At 41.0% G+C, this 25,222-nt stretch overlaps 1 protein-coding gene across 12 annotated transcripts in view; it reads left to right on the forward strand.

Annotated features, from left to right (window-relative positions):
- The window catches only part of PIEZO2 (piezo type mechanosensitive ion channel component 2), a 313,781-nt gene extending 289,841 nt beyond the window's left edge, over nucleotides 1–23,940 (forward strand). For 11 of the 12 annotated variants that reach the window (XM_040586706.1, XM_040586713.1, XM_040586711.1 and 8 more), the window contains 16 exons: nucleotides 870–1,262; nucleotides 2,627–2,885; nucleotides 3,393–3,575; nucleotides 4,003–4,255; nucleotides 4,993–5,125; nucleotides 5,526–5,673; nucleotides 5,790–6,004; nucleotides 8,085–8,243; nucleotides 9,605–9,752; nucleotides 12,210–12,398; nucleotides 12,839–12,931; nucleotides 14,654–14,826; nucleotides 16,887–17,003; nucleotides 19,028–19,107; nucleotides 20,477–20,657; nucleotides 21,525–23,940. In XM_040586706.1, coding sequence (XP_040442640.1) covers nucleotides 870–1,262; nucleotides 2,627–2,885; nucleotides 3,393–3,575; nucleotides 4,003–4,255; nucleotides 4,993–5,125; nucleotides 5,526–5,673; nucleotides 5,790–6,004; nucleotides 8,085–8,243; nucleotides 9,605–9,752; nucleotides 12,210–12,398; nucleotides 12,839–12,931; nucleotides 14,654–14,826; nucleotides 16,887–17,003; nucleotides 19,028–19,107; nucleotides 20,477–20,657; nucleotides 21,525–21,777 — 2,977 coding nt within the window. In that variant the 3' untranslated portion in view covers nucleotides 21,778–23,940. Of the gene's footprint in view, nucleotides 1–869; nucleotides 1,263–2,626; nucleotides 2,886–3,392; nucleotides 3,576–4,002; nucleotides 4,256–4,992; nucleotides 5,126–5,525; nucleotides 5,674–5,789; nucleotides 6,005–8,084; nucleotides 8,244–9,604; nucleotides 9,753–12,209; nucleotides 12,399–12,838; nucleotides 12,932–14,653; nucleotides 14,827–16,886; nucleotides 17,004–19,027; nucleotides 19,108–20,476; nucleotides 20,658–21,524 lie in introns of those variants that run through there. The other variant, XM_040586718.1, reaches the window with a different exon arrangement.
- The last annotated feature ends 1,282 nt before the right edge of the window (nucleotides 23,941–25,222 follow it).

Genomic DNA, 25,222 nt, shown 5'->3' on the forward strand with positions numbered 1-25,222 from the left:
GGCACTGGGCCAGGTTTCCCAGAGAAGCCGTGGATGCCCCATCCCTGGAAGTGTTCAAGGCCAGGCTGGACGGGGCTTTGAGCAACCTGGTCTAGTGGAAGGTGTCCCTGCCCATGGCAGAAACTAGATGATCTTTAAAGTCCCTTTCAACCCAAACCGTTCTATGTTCTGTGACTCCACGCAAAACTGAGAATAACCAAGGTGAACAAGCAGAGAACTGAACAGAGTGAATAAGAACAATTGAAAAAGAAAATAGGTACATAGAGAAGAAAAGCAGGCAGGTAAGTTAAAATGAAGACTTTATGGAAGAACATAGGGCAATCTAAAGGTAAGCAAGATACCCTGTTCCTGGAACAGTTTTGTAATCTAGATTGTATTTCTCCATGTTAGCAATTTATTTGTTCTTTTATTTGGAATCAGAATTGATGTGTGTGTTGAGCTCATGTTCCAGTTGTATAAAGCACCCATACGGTGGTGGTGAAATGCACCATGTTTAGAAGGAACCCAATGGCTGCCTATCATTTACCATGGAGCATGCTTTAAGTAGATGTAATAGTAGGTCCTGATTCTGGTCAGAATGAGTTTGAACTACTTTCAGAAAGTTAGTGTAGTTCCTCTTGATGATGATATTAGTTTGCCCTTTGCTGGTGTGAGAGTGAATCACTGTGAGTTCACTGGGACGTCGTTTAGGGTAATCTGTGTGAGAGGAGATCGCAATGATACATTTTCTACCGGATTTCATGAACTTTGAAGGCCTGGGAATGTGATGGGGTTGCTCAGCTGTCTACGTAAAGGTACAATTAACAAACTTTGCCTGGTGGTGAGCCTGTTAAGCCTCAACTTCCTGTCTCTCCGTCCATCCCCAACAGTGAACCTACACAGGTCACCATGCTCTACTCTCGTCAGGGGACAACAGAAACCATTGAGGAGGTAGAAGGGGAGCATGAAGAGGAAGGAGCTCATCCTGCATCAAGGCCGGAGGAAGAGGAGGTGGAAGATTATAGCCTGGGTTCAGAAGGAGCTGCGTATACTCCTGATACAGATATGCCGTTGTACTCCACCGTGGATAGCAATGCAGAAGCTCCACCTTCCTACAGCAAAGCTGTCAGCTTTGAACACCTTCCCTTTGGCTCCCCAGATGACTCAGCTGGTAAAAGCCTCATGATGGTGAGCCCAGACGACAGTCGGACAGACAAACTTAATGATACGATACTCCCTCCATTGACACACGAGCTAACGGCTAGTGAGCTGCTTCTCAACAAGTAAGGACCTTCAACAGGGAAAGATTCTTGGTCCCAGTCTGTGAAGTTTTGTCATTTACTTTGGGATTTTTGTCTTAGAACTAGCTTACAGTTTCTGATACAGACCTTGTGCTAAGTTTGATTTAAGGGAAGAAGTTAATTCCCTGTGCAGCTGTTCTAATTACAGATTTCTAAAATTATTCAAATAAATGTTGGAAAGAATCTCCACTTCATCCCTAGATGCCATCCCTAATTGTTCCAATTAGCATCAGATTTCTGTGCTGCAATTGTCATGGGGTCAAGGGCTTTTCTAAACATCCCTTGTGGAGAGGGCTTCTCTTCTCTAGGCATCTGTGATTTCAAATAAGTTTCCTCCAGGGCTCTCTGGGAAAATGTTTCTACTTTAATTATTTTTGATTGCTGTAAAGGAAACTCTGACCTTTGGCAGAGCTTTTCTTTAAGCCAGTAGGAGCTGAGGACTATGCAGAGAGACCACCTAGCTAAGTACTTTCATAAGGCTTGCTCCTCTTTTTGCCTCTCAGGCACTCTGCTCAGTAGCACAACCAGCACAGAGGTGAGGATGGTGCTCCTGCTCTTCTTCCTCTGCTTTCTGGCCTAACTCAGCTAAGGGAGAGCTTCCTTGAATGCAAGGATGAAATCTTAAACTGTAGAAATGCCTTTCAGCCTGACTGCTAGAGAGAGAGAGGCTGTGTGGATCTGACTTTGTAGATGCAATGTCTTTTCTTCTGGTTTTCCATAGTCATTTTTGCTTTTTTGTGAGACCCCTTCTCAGGCCAGGGCACTCTTTATGAAAATCAAAGTGAATTGTGAATGTATGTGAAAGTCATGTAATGATTTCCTGCTGCCTTTTGTATTTATTTGAATTAGGTAAAGGGGAGAAGATCGGGCCCATCTAATGCTCAAGGGCAATTGTTACACTCTAATCTTATGTCAGAGGACTATTCATAATGTACAACTCCTGATGGACCTCTGGAGTTTCTCTAAATTCTCATCTCTATTGATAAATCAGATATGAATCCAGACAGGGCCACACCAGCATGGTGTGATTTACATGAGATATATGGGTTTGGCAACTGTAGGAAAGCAGTACTGGTAGAAGTTCTTAGGCCAAGCCAACTCTCTGGATAAATTAAAAACCAGCAGAACAGTGCTTCTAGTTATTTTGCCTGAAATTCTTGTTTTCTGAGCTTAGAATAAGGCTATTTGGTTATAGTAGCAAATCCTATCTTTTTTCCCTTTTTTTTTTTTTTTTAATTGAACTCCGCAGCATGATTTTATAGTTTTTCAAAAGGAAAAATAGTGATTTAAAAAGCAGCTTTTGTGAAATTAATTTTCATTTAATTTATGGTACTCGCCCCTCACAGGATGTTTCATGATGATGAGCTGGAGGAGTCAGAGAAGTTCTATGTTGGTCAGCCTCGAGTCTTGCTTCTTATTTATGCCCTGTACAATACGCTGGTGGCTCGGTCAGAAATGGTGTGCTATTTTGTGATCATTCTTAACCACATGATCTCTGCCTCCATGATAACTCTGGTGCTTCCCATCCTTATATTCCTTTGGGCCATGCTATCTGTTCCTCGGCCAAGCAAACGTTTCTGGATGACAGCCATTGTCTACACTGAGGTATGCTACTGTTTTTTCAACCCCACATCTAACAGAAAAGTTAAGTTATAAGCTTTGCATGGTTGCTTTTCTGGATTTGATGTCTAGGATCAGGGGCCTTTGGACCTTCATATTAGTATGAGTATTTGCTAAAGTCCTCAGCAACTTCTGTGGTATGAAAAGGTCTCATTTATGTTTTTCTTAATTGAAATGAGCAATAGTCTTCCTGGCATGTAAAGCAGTTATCACAAGAACAGAGCATCTGCAAACAGCTACCATGTAATTGCTAATCAAGAGACAGTATACACTGCTTGCAGTATCTCAGGTACCACTGAACATCGTCTTCTGGTAAACGTTGATTGACTTTATTACTGAGGAAATGTGAACTGTTATTCCTCTGTAGCAATGAATGTGCTTGTTTATCTTCTCATAAAGCTGACAAAGTAGTAATTTCTCCCCTCTTAATGTCATGAGGCTATTATATCTGCCATGCTTATAAAACCCCAAGTGTGTTGTGTTTCTGAACAGGTGGCCATTGTCATAAAGTACTTCTTCCAGTTTGGCTTCTTTCCTTGGAATAAATATGTGGATTACACAAAAGATAAACCTTACCATCCGCCCAATATTATTGGCATCGAGAAGAAAGAGGGTTATGTGCACTATGATCTTGTTCAGCTCCTTGCTTTATTCTTCCACAGATCCATATTAAAGGTAATCTGAGTTCATGTAATTTTTTATTTTATATTTAATTTTTAGTTTTAATTTTTTAGTCATGCATGTGATATAGGAAAGTCACTCACTTGGATATTAGGAAAAATTTCTTCACTGAAAGGGTTGTCAAGCACTGGAACAGGCTGCCCAGGGAAATGGTTGAGTCACCATCCCTGGAGGTATTTAAAAGACAGGTAGATGCAACACTTAGGAACCCAGTTTAGTGGTAGTCTTGGCAGTGTTAGGCTTACAATTGGACTTGATGATCTTAAAGGTCTTTTCCAACCTAGGTGATTCTATGATTCTGATATCCCAACACGATGAATTTCTCTTCCCCCTTGCGAACACAAGACTGAGCTTAGCAATGCCTGTGATAAATACTGTGACAGAAGTACAAGGTTGGAATGCTCTCTTCTTTTTTGACTAGTGTCACGGATTATGGGATGAAGATGAGAAAGGAGACAGCTCCAGTAATAAAGAGGATACTGATGATGAGCTCTCTCTGACAGGAGGCAGGAGAGACTCTTCTGCCTCTTTGAAATCTGTCAATCTTGCAGCATCAGTGGAATCCATCCATGTCCATTTCCCCGAACAGCAGACTGCCATCAGGAGGAAGAGCTCCAGCAGTGTATCACAGCTTTCACACAGGTCCAGCTTCTCCTCACACAGATCTAAGAGAGGTAAATGTCATGGCATTTCGGGGAGTTGAAGACCAAATGCTCATTTCCCATAGGATCATCCTGCTGAAACCTTATGCCAGTTGCTGCGGAGATCCCAGAGGCTACTGAATGCTGCTGCTCCTCAGTGAGGAAATAGGATACGAACCGAACTATTTTCATGTTTGAACACACTCCAAGCTTTCTTAGAGTTTAAATGGAGAGCCGTACTTTGTGATTCATTATGTTTTTAAAATGACATTATACAAAAGCTGGGAAAGGAATGCTCAGTGTGGCCCAGATCCAGAATTTCTGGTTCAGCATAATCTTCTTCTAGAGGGAATGCAAAGCATATGTTTTTTTTCGTATCTACATTTGATAATACTTGAAGTGAGAAAAAGTTTTGATTAGGTATATTGAAACAGGTTACCTATCCCATCTCGTAAGAAGGACAGGCTCACTCTAGCCTGAATGTATGTAACCAATTGAGATGACTGTCAGATCAATCAAATACTTGCCTTTATCACTAGTCTTCTGTTTTTAGAGTTATTAATCAAGTTTTGATCTGCCAGTGATCAAACCTTTACTGGATGTTTTCAAGATTTTATCATATTGGAAAAACATAAGAATTCATTTCAAAGCTTCTTTCAAATGTGGGGTTCATATATGGCATGGAAATCTCAAGATTTATTACTTTCTAGGTTTTGTATTTAAACTTTGATTTTGAATTAGCTTCCCTTTCCCTCCCTTTCTTTTTTCAGGAAGTACCAGTACAAGAAACAGCAGTCAGAAAGGAAGCAGTGTGTTAAGCATCAAGCAAAAATCTAGAAAAGAACTTCTTATGGAAAAGTTTCGTGAACAAATGATCAAAGCCAAGGCCTTTACAATTAAAAAGTGAGCAATGTGAGGAGTTGCATGGGTCTGGGGGGAGGTTCCAAACAGTAAAGCAGTAAAACATCATTTTAAAGAGAGCAGGTTCCTACTTCTGTTAATTCAAGGGGACGAATGGGTACGTATACAGTTCATTGTATATGGATGCTTTCACTCCAAGTCATAAAAAAGCTGAGTACTCTGTGTGGACTTGGTTAGCTGTGTGTATTTCTACTGAACAAACGCTAATACAGTGGTTTAGAAGCAATCAGAACAAGGGACTGGTTTCTGTGGAGCCCTGTGAAGGCTGTCAGAGTAGATCTTAGATACCTTTAGAAACATTAATCATATCACACCCAGCCATTCTTTTCTTCAGTGCAAGTTACAGTGTTGTTAAATCACATTGTGGTCTATGTTGTTTTAGGACCCTCCAGGTGTATGTGCCCATCAGACAGTTTTTCTACAATCTCATTCATCCAGACTACAGTGCAGTGACTGATGTGTATGTGCTGATGTTCCTCGCAGATACAGTGGACTTCATCATCATTGTGTTTGGATTTTGGGCTTTTGGGGTATGTCACAGAGGCATCTATCTGTAAATCCTCAGTAGGATTTACATGTTGTAGATGCTAAGTATCATGTGAGTGTCCTCCTTTCCTCAACCACTCTGTTACATTTTCCTTTTCAGAAACACTCTGCAGCAGCAGATATCACCTCTTCATTATCAGAGGACCAGGTGCCGGAGGCATTTTTGGTGATGGTGCTTATTCAGTTTGGTACCATGGTGGTAGATCGAGCACTGTACCTCAAAAAGACTGTTATGGGAAAGGTCATCTTCCAGGTCATCCTTGTTTTTGGAATACATTTCTGGATGTTCTTTATCTTGCCTGGAGTGACAGAAAGGTATAACCCTTATAATCACACAATATGGGTTGAATACTGATGCTCTACCAAGTTGTTTGTATCTAAATTTGAGGTGGCTATAGCTAAGCTTTGGAATCATGAACAGGTTTCTTCTTGGTCTCATTTCTAAGCAGAATGTTGGAGTGCCTTTCCACAGCAATAACTGTTCCCAACATAAGTTTGAGGAAGAATTAATTATATAAGTATATACAGAAATATTCTCAACTTAGGCTAAAATGCAAGCAGGTGAAAGAGAAGTTGCCTCTAATTGAGTGATTAGAGCCCTCAGCTGAGACAATGTTGGCCTCTGATTCGGTTCTCTACTCCCAAGACTGCTGCACGCTGGTTCAGAAGAGTGAGTAGAAAATGTCTCTCTCAGAGTAACTTATATCACTTTCCTGGAATGTGTGAATGTGGATTTAAATATCGTTAGACTGAGGAGTGTCTAAAACCCATGTCTCTTCTGAAGAGCAGTTCTCCTCCCCTGCTGCTGCCAGATGGCTCTGGAGGTGATGTGGAGGTGGTCACCTACTGTGTGAAATCTTGTATCACGTGCCTGTTCAGGTTCACACTCAAAATCTGACATTGCTCATTGCATGGCTCAAGGCAGTTGTCACCTCGGTCTGCGCTGCAGAGGTGTTAAGGTTCACTCTCTAGTGCTTGGATAACTCCCCTCTTAAGATTTAAATTTCCTTGAAGTATTTACCTCGCTCCACTGACTGTACAGGGAAATTGAGTGTGTCACCTGAACACTACACTTCATTAACAGTCAAGTTATTTTACTGGGAAAAAAACAAAATAGGTGCATAGTATAAAGACAGATTGGAAGGTCTCATTTCCTCTCACAACCAAATGTTTTCTTTTTCCTCAATGCAGTAGTAATTGTGCCTCAACTTGAGGAAAAAAATGCATTTTTCGAGTGGATCTCCTATCTAATGTGCATTGAGAATTGATAGGAAACTTTTGGCTTGCTTTGGTCACTTGAAAGGCAATAAAATAATTTTGACTTTTTCTGTGCTTTTATGAAATTTATATGAAGTTGTTGATCTCAAATCTGCATCAGAAACCTCCTGTATTCCTTCTAAGTTAGGCTGATTCTTAGAAGCCCCTGAAAATTTCTTAATGAAAACAGTTTTGCAGGAAATAATTGAATATACTGGATCATGTCCATCACAGGGCATCTCCTGCAGTTCTACCATGCTATTGAACTGCAGTCAGAAGTGGCACATGTTCACCAAGATGGTCAGGGGGATGGAGCACGTGATGTGGGGGGAGGCTGATGGAACAAGGTTAGTTCAGTCTGGAGAAGGGGAAGGGAAGAGCTGTGTTCAGCTACCTAATAAAGAGGGCATTGAGAAGAAGCTAAGCTCTTTTCAGATAGGACAAGAGGCCACAGGGTGGAAAAAAGGGACATTTCAGTTAGGTATGACAAAAAATCTTTTCACCATGATAGTAATCCAACACTGGAGCAGGTTGCCTAGACAGGTTGTGGGGTCTCCATCCTCAGAGATACTCAAAACTCAAACGGACAGGTCCCTGAACCTGATTCAAGCAGGGGAGGCTGAAAAAGATGATCTTCAGAGGTCACTCCAGCTTAGATTCCTGTATGAGTTCATGACCTTCGAGGTGCCCCCATGAACACAAATAGCCATTAAAACTGTCTAGATTCTGTCCAGATGCCAGCCCTCTAAAAAGCCAAGAGAAGCAGTGTCTGCCCCGGGCTCACAGAGGGATGCGCCGTGGTGGGGTCAGAGGGCAGGCTGGCCTGTGTCAGGCAGCAAGGCACCTTCAGCATCCAAAGCGAGACTGCACTACCCCAGAGACCTCAGTCTTTGGCAAGCCTATTCCCAGTCTCTCTCCTGTCACCCTGAAGTCACAACAGGTGTTGTTTATACACTTTCTCATCCAGCGTCTTTCAAATACTGTTTTAACCCTGCAGTGGATTAAAAAAACCGTGCAAGGGCTTTTCACAGGATCTCAGGAAAGGAAAACTGTTAGGAGCACAAAACATTTCAAGCTAATTTGGTCATACACAGATACAAAACTCATCATTTCCCTTTATCTGTCTTTTCCATTACAGGAAATTTAGCCAGAACACAGTTGCCCAGCTCTGGTATTTTGTGAAATGTGTTTATTTTGGCTTATCAGCATATCAGATACGCTGCGGATATCCAACTCGTGTTCTTGGTAACTTCCTCACCAAAAGTTATAACTATGTCAACCTGTTCTTATTTCAAGGGTAAGTCTAGACCTACTGACCTCCTCCTTTCTTTTTTGATCTGTTATCATGAGATGCTGGGGTTATTCATGACTTCTTTTCACAGGCTGCTGGAAATGAGACAGTAAATTTTGCACAGGACACTCAGTATATGCCATATGTCCCCTGTAGTCCACAAAAAATCAATTTCAGGAATGCAAAATTCAGAAAAATCGGTCTCCTACTCTGCATCTAGAAGCCTGACACAGCAGTCAGCCGTTCAGGCCCATATGGAAGACACTTTTAACACTTCTAAGAAACCACCTCTTGAACTGAGATAGGGGCCACACATTGTACTAGAAAACAGGTAATGTTATTTGCTCTGCAGTCCTAAAAAGCAGTAAGGCATCAAATCCCAAAGAGATCTTTGGAGCAGGTCTACAAGGTCTACCTCAGCAGGTGAGAGGAAAAAAGTGAAAGACAGTACACATAAGAAATAATATCCATGCATCAAAAAGTATTTCCTTTGTGTATCTTTTGAGAAGTGCTGCACATTTGAAACTCCCCAGGAGTTAGGAGTAACAGGTAACAAGTAACAGGCACAGCATCACCTCAGAGTGAAAGGTAGTGTTAGTGAGGCATACCCCACCCTTCATTTATGCTGCTACCATGATGTTGTGATTAAGCCTGTTAGAACTATATACATATTTCACAGAAAAAGCTGGAGTAATTTCAGCCTTTTTCCAATATTTGCAGTATGGGCTTGTTGCATTCCACTAGGAAAAGTTACAAAAGAAAGGTTTCTTTGCGTGAAATAGTCTTTGTGACCTGGCCAAGCAGAAAAGTGTGGGACTAAAGGGAATGATGTGTTTTGAACAGCTGCTATATGCATGTTGGTTTCCTGTTAGCTCACCTCTTTCTGCTGCTTAACCCTGACTCACAAAGCCCGATTCCATCGGCAGCTGAGGACTGCCCACCTACTGCAAAAAAGCTGTGCACCACTTGATGTAAGGAGGTATAAAACAAATCCTCACCATCCTGTGGAAAGGATGTTCCTCTGCTCTGCTCACAGGTCAGAGGGATTTGGGGATACAAGAATGTCTCTCTCATACTATTCTGTCAGTGGCTTGATTACAATTACTGGGCATAATGATGCAAAAGTGTGTTCATGGCTCAACAAGGAGATCTAGAGGAACATGAGCTATGGCAAAAGATACCACCCCCAAAACATCAGTACTAGCAGTGCAATCTCAGGATATGATTTTATTTGTGGCTGCAAAATCTCCCATTAAACTGTATTTTAACATTGACTTAATACTCCCTCTTGTCATATGTATGCTTATTGTGCTTGTTCAATGTGAGCCCCCATTTCTGGTGAGTTATCTGCTGTGGTCTCCCTTCAGGTTCCGCCTGGTTCCGTTTTTGACTGAGCTGAGAGCAGTAATGGACTGGGTTTGGACAGATACCACTCTCAGTCTTTCCAGCTGGATCTGTGTTGAAGATATCTATGCTCATATATTCATCCTGAAGTGTTGGCGTGAGTCAGAAAAAGTAAGGAAGCCCCGTATGAGCGATACAGGCCTCCTCTCCACCATGCAGAAATGAGAAGAAATAATCATGAGTCCCTAAATAATTGGGAAATCAATCATAAAGGCAGTTTGTTAGAAGATACACCTGGCATTTATGTTCAGAAATATTCAGACTGTGGGGTACTTTGTGTTAGTTGGCAGTCAGCAAGTGAAACTTCAAATGGCTTCTCTTTTGTGCCTAGCTGATTTTTCCACCATTAGCGTGAACTTCACAAGCATGTGGCTGCTAGCTGAATTGCATGCCTGAGTTTCAACGCCCAGGTTGAAAGTCCTGGTACTCACACAGGCTTGTTTTGTCCATAACAACTAAATGAGTAACCTGCAGTAGCAGGGAAACTGTAGCTGAAGAGGAAGGTCAGGAGAAGGAAGACCTCATGCCTCCACAGTGTAGGTCCCAGGGACACCTGGTTCATGTAACCGCAGAGGGAACTCTGCTGCCTCCTTTATCTCAGGCGAGTCCCTGCACATCCAGAACTGAACTGCAGGCCAGATAAACCCATTTGTCTGCCTGAAATTTCAGTCTCTTTAAATCATTTAAGCTTCAGTTCAAATTAAACTTGCAAATTCTGGATTCCTTATAACCGCTATAAAGATTGCAACCATATGCTTGCTTATTTTGCCAATTTGAAAAAGAAATTAAACATTCTTTTAAGAGTGACCCAACCAGTCAGAAATTGTACATCTGCAATGAAATGGCTGTATTTTTAAGTGTTACTGACGTACTACTTTTACTATAATCCTGTCTCTTAATGGCAATTACTTTCCAAGCATGTCACTTAGATTAACTCAGAGCTGAAGTGCACACAAATCTTGCATATAGGCTTTTTCTATATGACTTCCATTTCTGCCATGAATGGGGTGTCATCAGAGGCTTCAGGAGTCAGAGGAGTAATAATCCAGTCCTACTTTGTCCATCTCGCTACACATTTTAACACTACAACAGGATCACTCTGCATGGTATGTAATACAGATCTGACATGGGAAGGTTTCCACGTCTAAGCTAACATGTGTGTGCTGATGCCACGTAGTGAAATAACTACCCATGACTTTATGAGTGTTGCTGAAGGTACTTTGATTCTCTCTGTCTGTCTCTCACGTTGAGTACTGCCTAAGTACTCTGACTGCTAGAGGCTGTCTGAGCTGTTCAGTAACATCTTTAAAGGTGCCTGAACTAATCTCATACAGACAAATAATATATTCCTGCTGATCTTGATAAGATATTTTAATGAAAACAGTATTCTGTAGTGCAAGACAAATTATTTGATACACTGCTTTTGAAAAGTAACTGATTTGTTTTAAATACAGCATTGTATTACAAATTTAATATTCTCCTAGGGCTTTATGGATTCATGTTGTAAAGCAAGAACAATTTCCTGAAAGCCAGATTCCTGGTGTGTGTTTGAGGTGCAGTGCAATACAGTGCTTCTTTATTTGGCACATGCAGTATGCAGTGCATGAAAGACAGGATCCTAAAACGCTGTGCAGAATTAAATCCTATAGAAGTATACACCAAAATAAATTGCAGTAATAGTAAGGCATTTTACAGGATGGTGAAGCTATTAAAGTATTCAGCTATAAGGCCAATAACAGAGTGGAAGTTAGGGACAAGGCAGAACAGACATGCCCTGTGATCTGCTTTGAAAAGAGAAGGCTAAAAGGAAAGTCACTTTTGGTCTCAGAAGCTGAGAAAGGGGGAGGGTGTTACATCAGCAGTGTCAAGACCAGGAACAGCAACAAAACCTTAAACATTTAAATGCAGTTGGCGTGGGATTCACTAGAAACAGATTGGTTCAAGCCTGTGAACAGCTCTTAGAAATACTGTTTGTGAGGTGTGAAATGAATGTGGAGGTAGTGCAATATCAGGCAGTCCTACTGATCGTGCATGGCAGTTGCTGGCAAACCATTTCCCCATACACACACTGAAATACAGTTTGCAGCATCTCAAGTTTTATGACAGTAATTCTGTCTTAAGGAGCTTTGAGAGAAAAATTTTTGGAAGGACAAATACAAGTGGGTCACTCCCAATAGCAGTTTTTTGAACCAATTGTTGTATCACGGTTGCTGCTGTTATTTTATGTTTGGTTCCTGTGAGCTCATACTCGCATTCATTCAGACAGAAAATTCAAATTATCTTACTCAATTTTTTCCCTTCTTTATAGTTGTGAACCACGGAGGTTTACAATATTTTTCACACAAGACACACACTTGACATGGGTTCATTTGGCAGTTTTCTCTCTTACCAGAAATTCAGTGTCTGTGCAGGTTTGGCTAAAAATCTCAAAATAATTGGACTGACACTGGGTAGCAAATTACCACAGAAGATAGGAAGCCCTAAGATCGTTATATATTCACCCATCAAATCATACCCAGCGTACCTCTGATAGAAGAGACATTACCATGTTGCTGTTTGCTTTTGCAGAGATATCCCCAACCAAGAGGCCAGAAGAAAAAGAAAGTTGTGAAGTATGGAATGGGTGGCATGATTATCGTCTTGCTGATTTGTATTGTCTGGTTCCCACTGCTCTTCATGTCTTTAATCAAATCTGTTGCAGGCATCACCAACAAGCCTCTAGATGTATCAATCACAATAACTCTAGGAGGTTATCAGGTAAAAAAGAAGAAAGACTAAAAGCAAACTCTGTTTTTGCACTATTTCCTTGTCCCATTTCTTATTCATTTCATTGGATTGAACTCTTGCCTTATGCAAGAGAACAGGCAAGCTCCCACAAATGATCCCTTTTGGGTTTAAAACCACAGTTTATCACTGATGTAAAATAATACCTTCATCTTCAAGTTAAAACCATAATCCAATGTCAGTGTAATTTGAATAAATTATCCTATATCAGGTACACTGAGATAGCTGCCTACAGGCCCACATGGTAAATATAATTGGAGGTATCTTGCTTCTCAGTGGAATAATATTGTAACCTTCTCCGGTTGAATTGAGTGCCATAATTGTTTTGGACTGTGATGCACAGGATGCTGTACTGCATATGTAGCAGCTGATGCGAAGTAAATGTGACAAGTTTGTGTTCTTTTGTTTCCCAGCCTATTTTTACAATGAGTGCTCAGCAGAGTCAGCTCAAGGATTTGAATCAGACTGGTTTCAATGCGTTTCTGGGAAGCTATAGGGGTAACACTGTAAGTGAAATGTAGAATACCTCATTACTTAACAAATGTGTGCATGTTTCCATGGAGGCCTTTTCTGAGCTTTGTTTGTGTAGTTGTAAGTGGTCAGCAGTGCTGCCATCATTTGGAAGATGTTTTGATGCCAAAAAAACTCAGAATGAAGAAAACTGCTAAAAGACTTTTTGTACTTTAGCAGCAAGGTATTTATTTTCTGTGCAGGGGAGGAGGTGGTTCGCACCACAGAAACTTTCTCCGAAGTACAGGTGTGAAGCAGGCTAATTTATACATTTGACATACATGATTGCAATGTCTTCTCATGCATTATTCATGTAATTATGCCATCTCATTGCATATTAATGACGGGCAGAGTCTAGGAGGGGCCTGGCTGGAGTTTAGGCGGAGTCTTCTCTTGGCATCAATTTTTAGAGGGTCGTTCTGTCCTTCGGCCTCACTCAAGTGGTCTTCCTCAGAGTTACACTTTTCAACTTTCTTTCATAAGTGACCCTGCCAGGATCTTGTACATGAAAATGGCTTGTTACCATTTTCTTCTATTTATATGTCTAACTCTACCTAATTTATGATTTCTAGTACCTGGTACAGCGATTTCCAACAAAGGCTTAGGCCTGGGTACAGTGAGCAAGAACAGGGCCATTCAGTACTACATGCTATGGTTCCTCAGTAACCAAGTTGAGCAATCTTCTAAGGCAGGACAGAACTTTTACCTGAGACTTTTCTCAGGTGGATCTTTAGGTTTTTAGGCCTTTTTCCTTTTCAGTTTCCATAAAGAGGGATTGCATGAGTAAAGGTTTGGACAGATCGTTTGTCAGAACAGGGCTGGGTTATGGTAAGGCAAGTTACCATTAATTGAGACATCTTTGCACAAAATCATGGAAGTCAGAAACCCTAGTTGTCCTATTGCCTGAATAATGACCTCCCCTCTAAATGACACAAACCTTCAGGAGACATGATGCTGTTGGTGTACTACCAAAACAAACACGCTGTGGGGACACAGCAGTGCTGGCACTTTTAAGCCCTGTCTTGTTCCTATAGCACACACGCTTTTACCGCCTAGTGAGGACATGTAGTTCTGGGAAAAGAAAGTGTCTATGGCCTAGAAAAGTTTTGACATTAAAATGTCAAAACATTTAAACATAGTCTCACTATTTTGTGGTGCAACATGCACAAAATTATCAGAAGTTCCTATAGGAAAAGGACTAGTAATAACTGTTGCATTACTAAAGTAACTGGGGTTTGATCAGATATAACTTTAAAAAAGGTGCTTGCTTCTAGCCCATTCAAGAATTAACAATTTTTAATGCTAGATCCTACCAAATAGCCCATGTATTATAGCATTAATACTGTAATCTTGATCGACTTTGGAAGTTTGGATTTTCAAGTTGCCTTATCCTTTGCAGACTTCTTTCGATGCAGAAAAGTGCTTAACATAAGATAGAGTAAAATTTCAACTTAAGTAGACTCTACAGGTTTACCTGATGAACTTTCAGACTCGCTGTGGCCTATGTGACCATCATTCTTCAAACAGCAGGGCTGTTTTTGTTTTGCCTTATTAGCTAGGCTATCCTTTATTTATTCCTCCTTCCATTTAAAGCCCCAGTTGGTACTGAGGAAAACAATCAATGCAAACCACTGCACTTACAATTAATCAAACTTTGACAATTCTGCCTGATTGGTAATGTGACTGGGAAATTTTGTTTTCTTCTTTTGCACCTACAGGCTGCTTTGCAGTTTCTAGAGGGCTATGGAAAAGAAGATATAACTCTAGCAGATCTAGAGGGAAATTCAAACTCTTTATGGACCATCAGCCCTCCCAGTAGACAGAAAATGATACAGGGACTGCTGGATTTTTCAGCTGAGTTCACTGTAGTTCTTTCATGGAGCATTCAAAGGTAATTAACGTGGCTGTTCTGAGGCTGATGGATCATTTGCCAAGCGTTCATTCAGCAGAACACTTCCACGCTGCATTTTTCATTTAGTTTTCCAGCAAATTCTGTTGTACTGCAGAGCAACAAACCCTGAAAGTGAGAGGGAAAGAGATAGAGAGTAGTGATTTTGTTACCCAGCAAAACATTTGTTGCCTGCGGTTCTCAAAAAATAAAAAGGGAAGTGGAACCTTCCAAGTACATTATTTAAAAAGGCAGGGTGGAGTTTTCAATGGGACTTGAGGGGAAGGAGAGAAAAATAAGAACATTTTATCCAGTTTTAGATGGAGATGTTCAAATACACTGCCCCAAACAACCATCTTGTTAGCATTTATGGGAACTGAATACTTAAACCTAGTTAAGGCAGAAAACTATGAGGAAATAAAAACAGAAGTGCACTCCTCTCTTATTAAGAGTGTCTGGAACTGACACAAACTATTTTTTAAATACGCATATACTCGGAGACTTTGTTATGCAAATAGCATAACAGTGGCACAGATCCATTTTGTTGAGATCTTTGCCTGTTTACTTGCGATTCCTTTGGCCTCGGTGAGCTATTACTTTACAATGAAGTTTTTGCAAGAGGCAGCCTAGAATGTAAAGTAATTGCATGCAAGCTAGAGCACACCCAGTCACCGAGGTGGTTTGTTGGCAACTGTCTGCCAGCTGGAATCCCTGTGGACTGCTGGATTAAATTGGAATTAAGTCATCACTCCATGGAAATTAAGTAGCTTTGCAGCTCCAGTACCTACCTGTTTTGTTGGAAGTAGACACTGCATTGTTATAGCAATCCTCAGCAAAAGACTGTGCACAAGAAGGTCAGCTGAATCACTGTGGGAGCTCTGAACTCACTGGATCATTCCTTCCACATTGAACAACAGGCTTGTAATGAATCTGCACCCTTAATTCAACTTTATTTGACCCCCCCTTTTTTTCCTGGAAGCATGCGGTATTAGCTAGTGAATTCCATCACTCCATCATTTCTGAACTTTATATTAATTTTTAATACTACTACTCAGTTTGCTCATATGCTTGCATAACTACAAACATTCATACACTAGTTGAAAGAGACCTTTTTCACCCTCAAATTATATCCTGTGGATTACATTATGACCGTGAATGACTGAAAGTGGTTAAGACTTACCACAGCGACCTTCCATGTTTTCTCCCTAAAGGGAAACTGCTGTCTTTCATCTAGGCCAGGAGACCACAAGCAGCTGTAAGATGAGCCTGTTGTGTCGCTCAGGCAGTGTACACACTTTCTGCCTTTGCACATCATCTGCAGGGGATGTTTCTCTGCAGCCCCCAGCAGCCCAAGAGCTGCCCTCACCCAGCTGCCGCATCCTGAGAGCAAAGCATGGCACAAGGCATTGTGTGAAGGCTGATCCTGCCCCAGCTGTGTTCTGCAGCTGGCGTGAAGACTTCGGGGAGGCAGGGGGGTCCTGTCAGCCTGTTAGCCACAGGTTTCTGCTGGGCAGAGGTGGGGTTTTGGGAAGTTGTAGCTGGCTGCAGCATCCTTAGCTTGTCTGACACAGAAAATACTCTTTCCCATTCTGTTTTAATGAGCAAAATGGCATTAATCTGCCATCATTGTCCTGTAATACATACAAAGGCATTGCCAGTGAGAAAAACATACCTTTAAGGCAGCTGCATGGCCTTTGTGGGAAAACACACCATCTCAGGTACAGGTAGCATGATGCTTGCTTTAGCAAAGACTGGGATAGCCATGGTCAGTGCAGTTAAGACTAGTTAGACAACTAGCTTTAGTGTGCAGCAAACAAGTGTTTAGGTCAGGGGTCCTCAAACTACGGCCCGTGGGCTGGATACGGCCCCCCAGGGTCCTCAGTCCGGCCCCCAGTATTTAAAGAACCCCCCCACCCGGGGTTGGGGGGGGAAACCAAGCAGCCACAGATGACTGCCTGCCACTTTGTCCGTGTGCCGGCCCCCTGTTTAAAAAGTTTGAGGACCCCTGGTTTAGGTTATGCCCTCATAGGCTGACAATGTGTCTTCCCTTTTACTTACAACAGAAATCTCACCCTTGGTGCCAAAGCTGAAATAGCATCAGATAAACTCACCTTTAGTCTACGAGAGAACACCAGAAGAGAGATTGCTACAATGATGTCTGGACAGCAGCTGGAAAAGGTGTAAGTTATTTTCTTTGCCTATTTATATGCAAAGCTTCCCTTTTAAAACCTAATTTCCTAAGGAGGTCAGGCTTGTGCAGCTGTATCATTTGCCTGCCCATCCATCCTCCCTCTAATAGCTTTGGAGCCTTGTTCACAAAGGCCAACAGCATTGAAGTAGCATAATAGTAACATTAAGGTTAAAAGCTTATTTCCTATGATAAATTCAGGCTACGAAGACTACGAACACTGGAACACCACCAGCAAGCATGGTGAAGCTATTAGCTACTTTTCTTTGATTTATTGGATAAGCACAAGTTTGTTATGGTGAATTCACAGTTAAACTCTTCGAGTTACTTCAGCTTGATCTGAGGCTGTTGTATTGATGATTTCTTTGTTCTAAATAGCCATCCAGACCGTATTTCTCATTGTTATTCTTGAATAGTATTAGATTAGCAAGGAAGCTTTAAATCACTGCGGTGAAAGGGTAACATCTACAGTTGTTTCTGACATCAGATCTTTTCCTGTAATGGAAATTCACAAGGCAGAAAGAGCATGCTCTTCATATGAGTATCAAACATTATTCTGTGGATATAGCCTTATAGCATTAACAGCAGTGGTGCCTCTTCAGATTTGAAAGGAGTCTGGCTCTTCCTGTTCCACCTGCTCGCGGGGGATTACTTTACAGCAGTAGTCTCTAAATACTGCTAAGCCAACATGTCATCCCTGAAGGCCACCTGATCTGATTTGTGGCCACAAGAGTTGAAAAGTTAAAGCTGAGACCAGCTGGGATAAGTGAAGTCTCTGAGAGGTTCATATCTATTAGTAGGTGGAAATGAAATTAGTCTTCTCTGTGCAAAGCTATTTTTCTGCACCCACACACACTTGTATACCCAGACAGACTGCTGTTGCACATCTGATCATCACATTTAAAAAATATTCTATGCCTCTTCTACTTTTCTGTTGTGTGAGGGTACAGGAATATTTCCTAAGGTGATGTAGTGCCAAGGAGGGTAGATTTTGCTCATTTGCAGGAAGAGGTAATTAATTTGTAATTCTCTCTTTGCAGGAGGCAAACAGTAACATAGAAGATATACCCGCATTTGCTCGTGTTGCAATAATATTGTTGATTTAATCCTTTTTTTACTTTGTCATAAAGAAAAAGTGGTTGTGGCAGCTAGTAGCCATTTGACTACTTCAGCAGGGAGCTTTCTGCCACCACCTCTGCTGGGACAACTTAGCTGCTGAGCTCTTCCCTATCTTTTGGGCCTGCTGGAGTGATCAGGAGGGGGTTTAAATTGGCCACCTCTGTTCTTCCGCAGCCTGGTGTATGCAATATAGCTGAGCATCACAGGACTTCCCTGAGAGCTCTTCTCCCCTAGAATTGTTCAGTCATTTGAGGAAAAAGCTAGGAAAGTATCTCTGCTTTTAATGAAATGTCTTTCTCTCTGGATGCCGGTAACTTATTCCCACTGAAAGTGATCTGATTTTTTACTCCAATGGAAGAACTTTTACAAACATCTTTCTTTTTAAGTTTGAAATCCTCCTGCAAACTGTGAAAATATTTCCTGATGAAAGATTCTGGCAAAAATTCTCACGCTTTTCAGGTGTTATTATCGAAACATCTTGCAAGTCTGAAGTAATAACTGTTCTCACCACATATTTTTCTAGCTACATATTTTTCTAGCTTGTGTACTACTGGTGGTGTGTTGCCTTTCTTTGTGCTGTTTGTATAGCTGACTATAAAAGCAGCTTTGTTAAAAATGGGAACAAAATATAAAGTCTACATTCCTTGCAAACACACATGCCCCAGGTGTGTGGGATTCATGGCGTGTGAATGGCAACATTATGGATGGAGCTCCCTGCTGAAGTACTGACAGAACGTAGTTAATAAATCCAGCTACCTTTCAGATGTGACATCTGAACACTATAAAATCATAGCTTAAGCCAAGAATTACCGGGAACTGCGTATATCCCTGTTAGTCATTTCTAAATTATTTTAGAGGTATAAAAATATGAAATATTTGCTTTCTCATTTTTTCCAGAACATTAGAGACAGTGTACCCATACTACATCAAGGCTCCTAGTGATTCTCTGGCAAAACCCATAAAGCAGCTATTGACAGGTATGTGTCCAGACCATAGAAAGCAGAGTATAGTTGAAGAAGTGCAACACAGCACTCACACTTGCACATTCACTGAGCTGTTATGGGGCACCTCAGACTGAAATGCACTTGCAGTGCTTTCTACCTGATGCCTGCAAGCTTGGGGAGACATTCTGAAGTAATACAGTTTAAGGCAGAAAATGCATCTGGATGTATTTTAGCTTTGTATTTAACAGTAAGGACTCCTAAGGATGAAGTCTGGCACCTTCCCTTCAAGTCTGCTTTCAGGAACTGCTTTTCATTGTTTTCTGAGCAAGTGATGACAAGCATCACTTCTCTGCATCTCCCTGCTTGCTTACAGTCAGTAGTGCCACAGGTCTGCAAATGTAGCTCTTCGGCATAAATAGTGACAATGAATGATATTTTTTTTCCACTGTTCCTTCCGTATTGGCTACAAAGAATCCAGTTTAGCTAAATCATTGAATTTCAGAGGGCTATTACCCAATCAGAATGCATACAGGTACTCACAAACATACAGAATACGTGCAAACATACATACATGCATTTGAAATATCTGTTGGGTTGGAAAAGTAGGAACAAGTCTTTATCTAAGAACACTTTGCTTGACAGAGGTTAAATTTGGCACTCGGGCATAGTAGTAGTACTATGTAGTACATTACTGTTCAAGGTTTAGCGAGCATGATTAGATTAATTAGGAAAAATAATTCCTGAGGTTCAGCATAGCTCTGTGAGTAGCAATAAGTTACAAGTGCTACACTGTCATTAGTCAGGTCCTATCCTAAAGAACTATTAACGTAAGATTCTTCAAAAGGACTTTTAATTAATGTATACACTGCTATTCTATGTTTCCCAGAAATCAGGAGGGCCAGAGTTCACCTCCTGTCTGTGTGATCAGTGTGCATAATAGGACAGTGTGCTTTTCTTGATATAAAAGTATAGCATCTTTTATACCAAGACATAAATAATTTACAGTGATAGTTTCGCTTTGACGCATAGAAGCTGACCACTCTTCCTCCAACTTAAATGTCTGTCTTTAGGTCTGAAAGACAGGCATGCTGACTATCATTGACACTGTGGCCTGAAAATATTGAAATGATTTGACAGTTGTACAGAAGAAAATGTAGGTGATACAAAACATTTTATTGATGTAATGCACATTCAGATGAGATCTACAGAAGGAGAACCACAAAAGTCTCGATATTGTACTTTTGTACAGAAATAACTAAAATGATTTTTAGGATTATAACAAACCTTTACTCCTACATTTCTCAGTCATTTTATCATGCAGATGTTTGAAGTATCTGAATCAAAACAGTTTGACTTTTGCAATTCTTGGTATATATATATTAACATTTCTTTTTTTCAATAGACTGCAGATGGGAAAACATTACAGTTTCCCTGGTCAAAAATGTGTCCGATGAGGGAGTTCGTGAGTGGTGGGTTTTGAATCAGCTTGGAAAAAGATACAAAACATCTGAAGAGAGTCTTGAACTCTTCATATTCAGTGATAAAGTCAGTCCACCAAGCCTCGGATTCTTGGCTGGTTATGGGTAAGAAGGAATCTCTATGTAAAATTAAAATAATGTAGATAAGATAGAAGTAGAGGTGATTTCATTTGATGGTTTTGCAGTTTTATTTCTTATTTGTTGTTGTATTGTTTGAACATTACAACACTTTGAAAAGGGGTTTTGTGAGATTTTCAAATTCATGTCTATTAACGTTATCTGTAGAAGGCTTCATATTTGTAAGGAATGGTATTACCCTCGATACCTCCTCTCTAGTGGGAAAAAAGGCAGAAGCACCCTTTGCACCAATTTCCTGTTGAAGTAAAATCATTCAAAAGATGTTTGTTTAACTACAGGTCAGGTTCTGCCCAAACTCTGCCCAGTTTTTCTGACCTTCCCAGTCCGGTATCCAGGACCCTGGGCGTGAAACAGTTATGAAATACATCTCCACAGACAGAGGAAGGCAGGAGACATTGCCTCCTGGCACTTTGGAGAATGCCTCATAGGAGAATTATCAGGGGAGGACAGATAAACATTAGTCTGTCACCAATTATTACATATGTTAATAAAAAATATTAGATGTGAAACCTGACAGATCATTTACCTTTAGCAGCCAGCACTTGTCAGACTTCCCATTGTGACTTTCAAGTTGTAGCAGACAGGACGTAAGACCATCAGCAGCTGGGGTTAAACTGTTTAAGTCAGCAGCCTCAGCTGTCTATGTTCCCAGATTTCTGTGTTCAAGAGAACTTATTTTCTTTCATCCTGCAGCACAGCAGAAACAGGATCCTAATTAGAAATTAATGTTCACTCGGTTGACAGACTTCACTTAGCCCTGTAGATGAGCTCCCTCACACTTGGCTGACCCTTTTTCAAGGCACGATTTGAGCTCTTTCCTTCCTTTCTTTTCAGCATCATGGGACTATATGCCTCAGTTGTCCTGGTGATAGGGAAGTTCGTCCGCGAATTTTTCAGTGGGATCTCTCACTCCATCATGTTTGAGGAGCTACCCAACGTAGACCGAATCTTGAAGTTGTGTACTGACATTTTCTTAGTGCGAGAGACTGGCGAACTGGAACTAGAAGAAGATCTGTATGCCAAACTGATATTCCTGTATCGTTCACCAGAGACTATGATCAAGTGGACTAGGGAAAAAACTAACTGATCTCTTTGGAGTCACACTGCGAATCAAGTTGATTTCATCTGAATTTTAAAGGAAAAATAAAAAAAGCACAATATTCTCTTAAGAGCTAAGCCTTTTATAGTTAGGTAGCAATGATTTTTCACTGACGGAGTCCTGGAAGCTACGGCCTTAGGAATCCATGCTGCCTTTCAAATTAAGGATCAACGGTGAAGAAGGTTGGATGATTTGTTGTTTTTAATGTGCCACTCCTCTACAATCTGGGGACTGCTTTGTAATTTAATCAACAAAAAGTTTGCATCTTTGTCTGGCTAATTTCATTTTCCAGACAATCGTTACAACTTAAAGAGAAAAGAAAGGAGTGAACCCACAGATGACTCCAGTGTACCTTCTTAACCCTTCCTGGAGCCATACGGATTGGATTGTGCAATATGCTGTTGTACATCACTGACTTTCAAGCTACAGTAATGGGACGCTGACTAGCCTTCAGGACACCCAAGACCCAGGGCCACAGTGGGAACTGAAGACATTCTAGCCATACCCATTTGTAGAAAAGCAGAGGTTTTGATGTACAAAGGACACTGTGGACAAGCCTCTGTTAGCAAAAAGAAAACCAGTAACAATCTCTTTAAATGCCTTATTTTATTTGTACAGTCATGGAAGACGTTTCCACCAAACATCAATGACTTTTCTCAGGAAAAACAAAAAAAAAAAGCAACTGAAACTTGACAGTTCGTCAAGGTTAACCAATGGCTAGAATAATTATGGTGCAGTTCGTCAAGGTTAACCAATGGCTAGAATAATTATGGTGAATTATTGGGGTGTTCTGCTGGGCCATTCTCTTCAAAGTTACTGCTTTCCATTAGATGAGAAAAGAAAGTGATTTCAGTGACCTAAGGAGCTATGTCATTTCTTATAACCCTTTAAAGACTGAATAGTGTGTGCTTCTCTCTGCTCCCCATGACATGCTTTTTCCCATTTCGATGATTTAAGGCAACCATTGTTTTGCTGTTTGCTGAAATTCTTCTTCCAGTGTTTCAGGTATACAAAAATGTTTACATATTCCAAGTCACATTTTTACATCTGAGACGGGTTTTTTTTAAGTTCCCAAATATAGACATACGTATGAGCTTCAAAAATGGCCTTTTTCTTAAATTACTATTATTAGTGACACAAATGGCTCATTAGAGAACATTGTAGCATGAAAATTTACAATTGCGATGTAGGTTTCATTCCATGTTAAAAACAAATATTGAGAAAAAAATCATTCAGTGGGTAAGATATGTTAAAAGGGTATACTGTGTAGTTTTGATTCAGTAATGACTTAAAATAAAGCACATGTTGCAAAGTCATTTTAGAAGTATTTTTTCCTCTGCCTTTTTACATGAAATGGGAAAAGTTTGACATTCTTCTAACTCTGTGACAAATAAATCTCTTTCTTGTAGTTAGCTGCTATTTATTATATGAATGATTAGTTAATCACCGGAAAAAAAAAAACTAATACAACATAATTTGCTGGCACATTTTACTGCAGAACTTCATAAAACAGCACAACTAAATGAAGTTTCAACATACTCTGCTGAGTGCTTCCATGACAAATGCTGTCACAACCATTCTATACTGTGAAAACTAACATTTTGAGCACCATGAAGTGCACAAAATAGAAATCGCTTCATCATATTGTAACAATAAAATAATTTGGTGACTGGAACTCACTGGAAGACAACCTGATTTCCTCCAAAGTGTAATGGAAAGGTGGCTGCTCATACATCCAGGCAGCATTCCCCTGGTGGAGAGTTTTTTCTCCATTTCTTCCACAGGACTTGTGAATGAAAATCAAAATATACAGGGCAGCCCTGATGTAGGATCCAACAGGGATGCTAAAATGTCCTTTATGGTTAGATGGATCCTCACCTGGGTGTTCAGTGATTTTTTAAGGAGAGCAACGCTGGAAGGAGAAGTGTAGAGGCTGTAATGTGTTTCTAAAGGTACCAGCCAGCAGAACCATGCTGGCCACAGTTGGTCCTGGCTCCCTTCCTAGTTCCTTTTCTTTCAGAGGCACTTCCTTTCTGGTGAGAAAAATCTATCTGCAGAATGAGCTGTACAGTTATTTTGGCTTTGCAGAAATGTGCTGCTCTTTCTTTCATGGATTGATCAAACTTTGAAAATAAAAGGATTCTTCTGTTGTTTTTTTATTTATTTTTTTAACACAACATATAGTCAAATTGGTGACACGAACTGAATAGCTAACTACAACAGGTGAGATCCATGCTGCTGCTGACCATCCTTTGAGCCCAACCATGCAGCAAAAGTCAAACAGGCAGCCAGTTTCTAGTGGCATGCTTTAGGGAGTCAATACTGGGACCAGTACCATCTAATGCCTTTATTAACAATCTGGAGGACATCACAGCGTGCACTGCCAGCAAATTTTTGGACCACACCAAATCTGGGTCTGGGGAGGTTTGTGATAACCTGTGTCAGCTGCCCTCCTGGGGCATGGGGTGGGCAGTTGTTTACAGGGTGGGCAGGGCTGCCTTTCAAGGCAGACCTCAAGATGCTGGAGAAAGGAGCTGCCAGGTACTTTATGAAGTTCAACTAAGACAAATGCAAAGCCCTTCACCTGAGGCAGACTAACCCCACGCAGCAATTCAGAGTAGGCAGGTGGGTAGGGCACAGATTTACAATAAAAGGAACCAGGACCCGGGTGGTAGCTGCATGTATATCAGCAGTGTGCCCCGAGGCAAACAAAGCCGACAGCATATTGGGCTGCATTTACAAAAGCACAGCTGAAAGCCAAAGGACTTGTAGTCCCCTCTATTCAGCACTTCTGAGACCACATCTGGAGAACTACATGCAGGTTTGGGGTCTCCAGTGCCAGACAGACACACATACTGGACTGAGTCTGGCAGAGGACTGCAGGGCATGGTATGCAAGGAAGGGCTGAGGGAGCTGGGCTTGTACAGCCTTGAAAAGAAGTCCAAAGGGAGAGCTTGTTTGTATCTGCAGCTACCTAATTGCAAGGTACAGAAAAGGTGGAGACAAGCTCTGCAGAGCTGCACAGCGATAGATCAAGAGACAACAGACACAAGTTGCAATAAGGGAGAGTCTGATTAAATAGAAGGAAAATAATTTTTACGATGAGGATAGTCAAACACTGGAGCAAATGCCCAGGGAAGCTATGGGATCTTCAGCCGTGGAGGTTTTCAAAACTTGACAGGACAGGCCCTGAGCAACTTGTAACTGGCCTTGTTTTGCATGGGAGGTTTGACCTGAAGCCTCCTGAGGTCCCCTACAACCTGAATTGTGTTACGACTTTAGGATTCTGATGGAGACGAAATAGCTTACCAAAGACAGTATATTGGCTGCTGTAACAACCACCTCCAAAATGTCAGAATACAGTCATCAGATCCAAAGCAACAGTATAGTTACACAGAAATAATTGTACTTACAGACAAACCTTAGTAATCCC

Source organism: Falco naumanni, chromosome 3 (assembly GCF_017639655.2).
Source record: "Falco naumanni isolate bFalNau1 chromosome 3, bFalNau1.pat, whole genome shotgun sequence".
Classification (NCBI taxonomy): Eukaryota; Metazoa; Chordata; class Aves; order Falconiformes; family Falconidae; genus Falco; species Falco naumanni.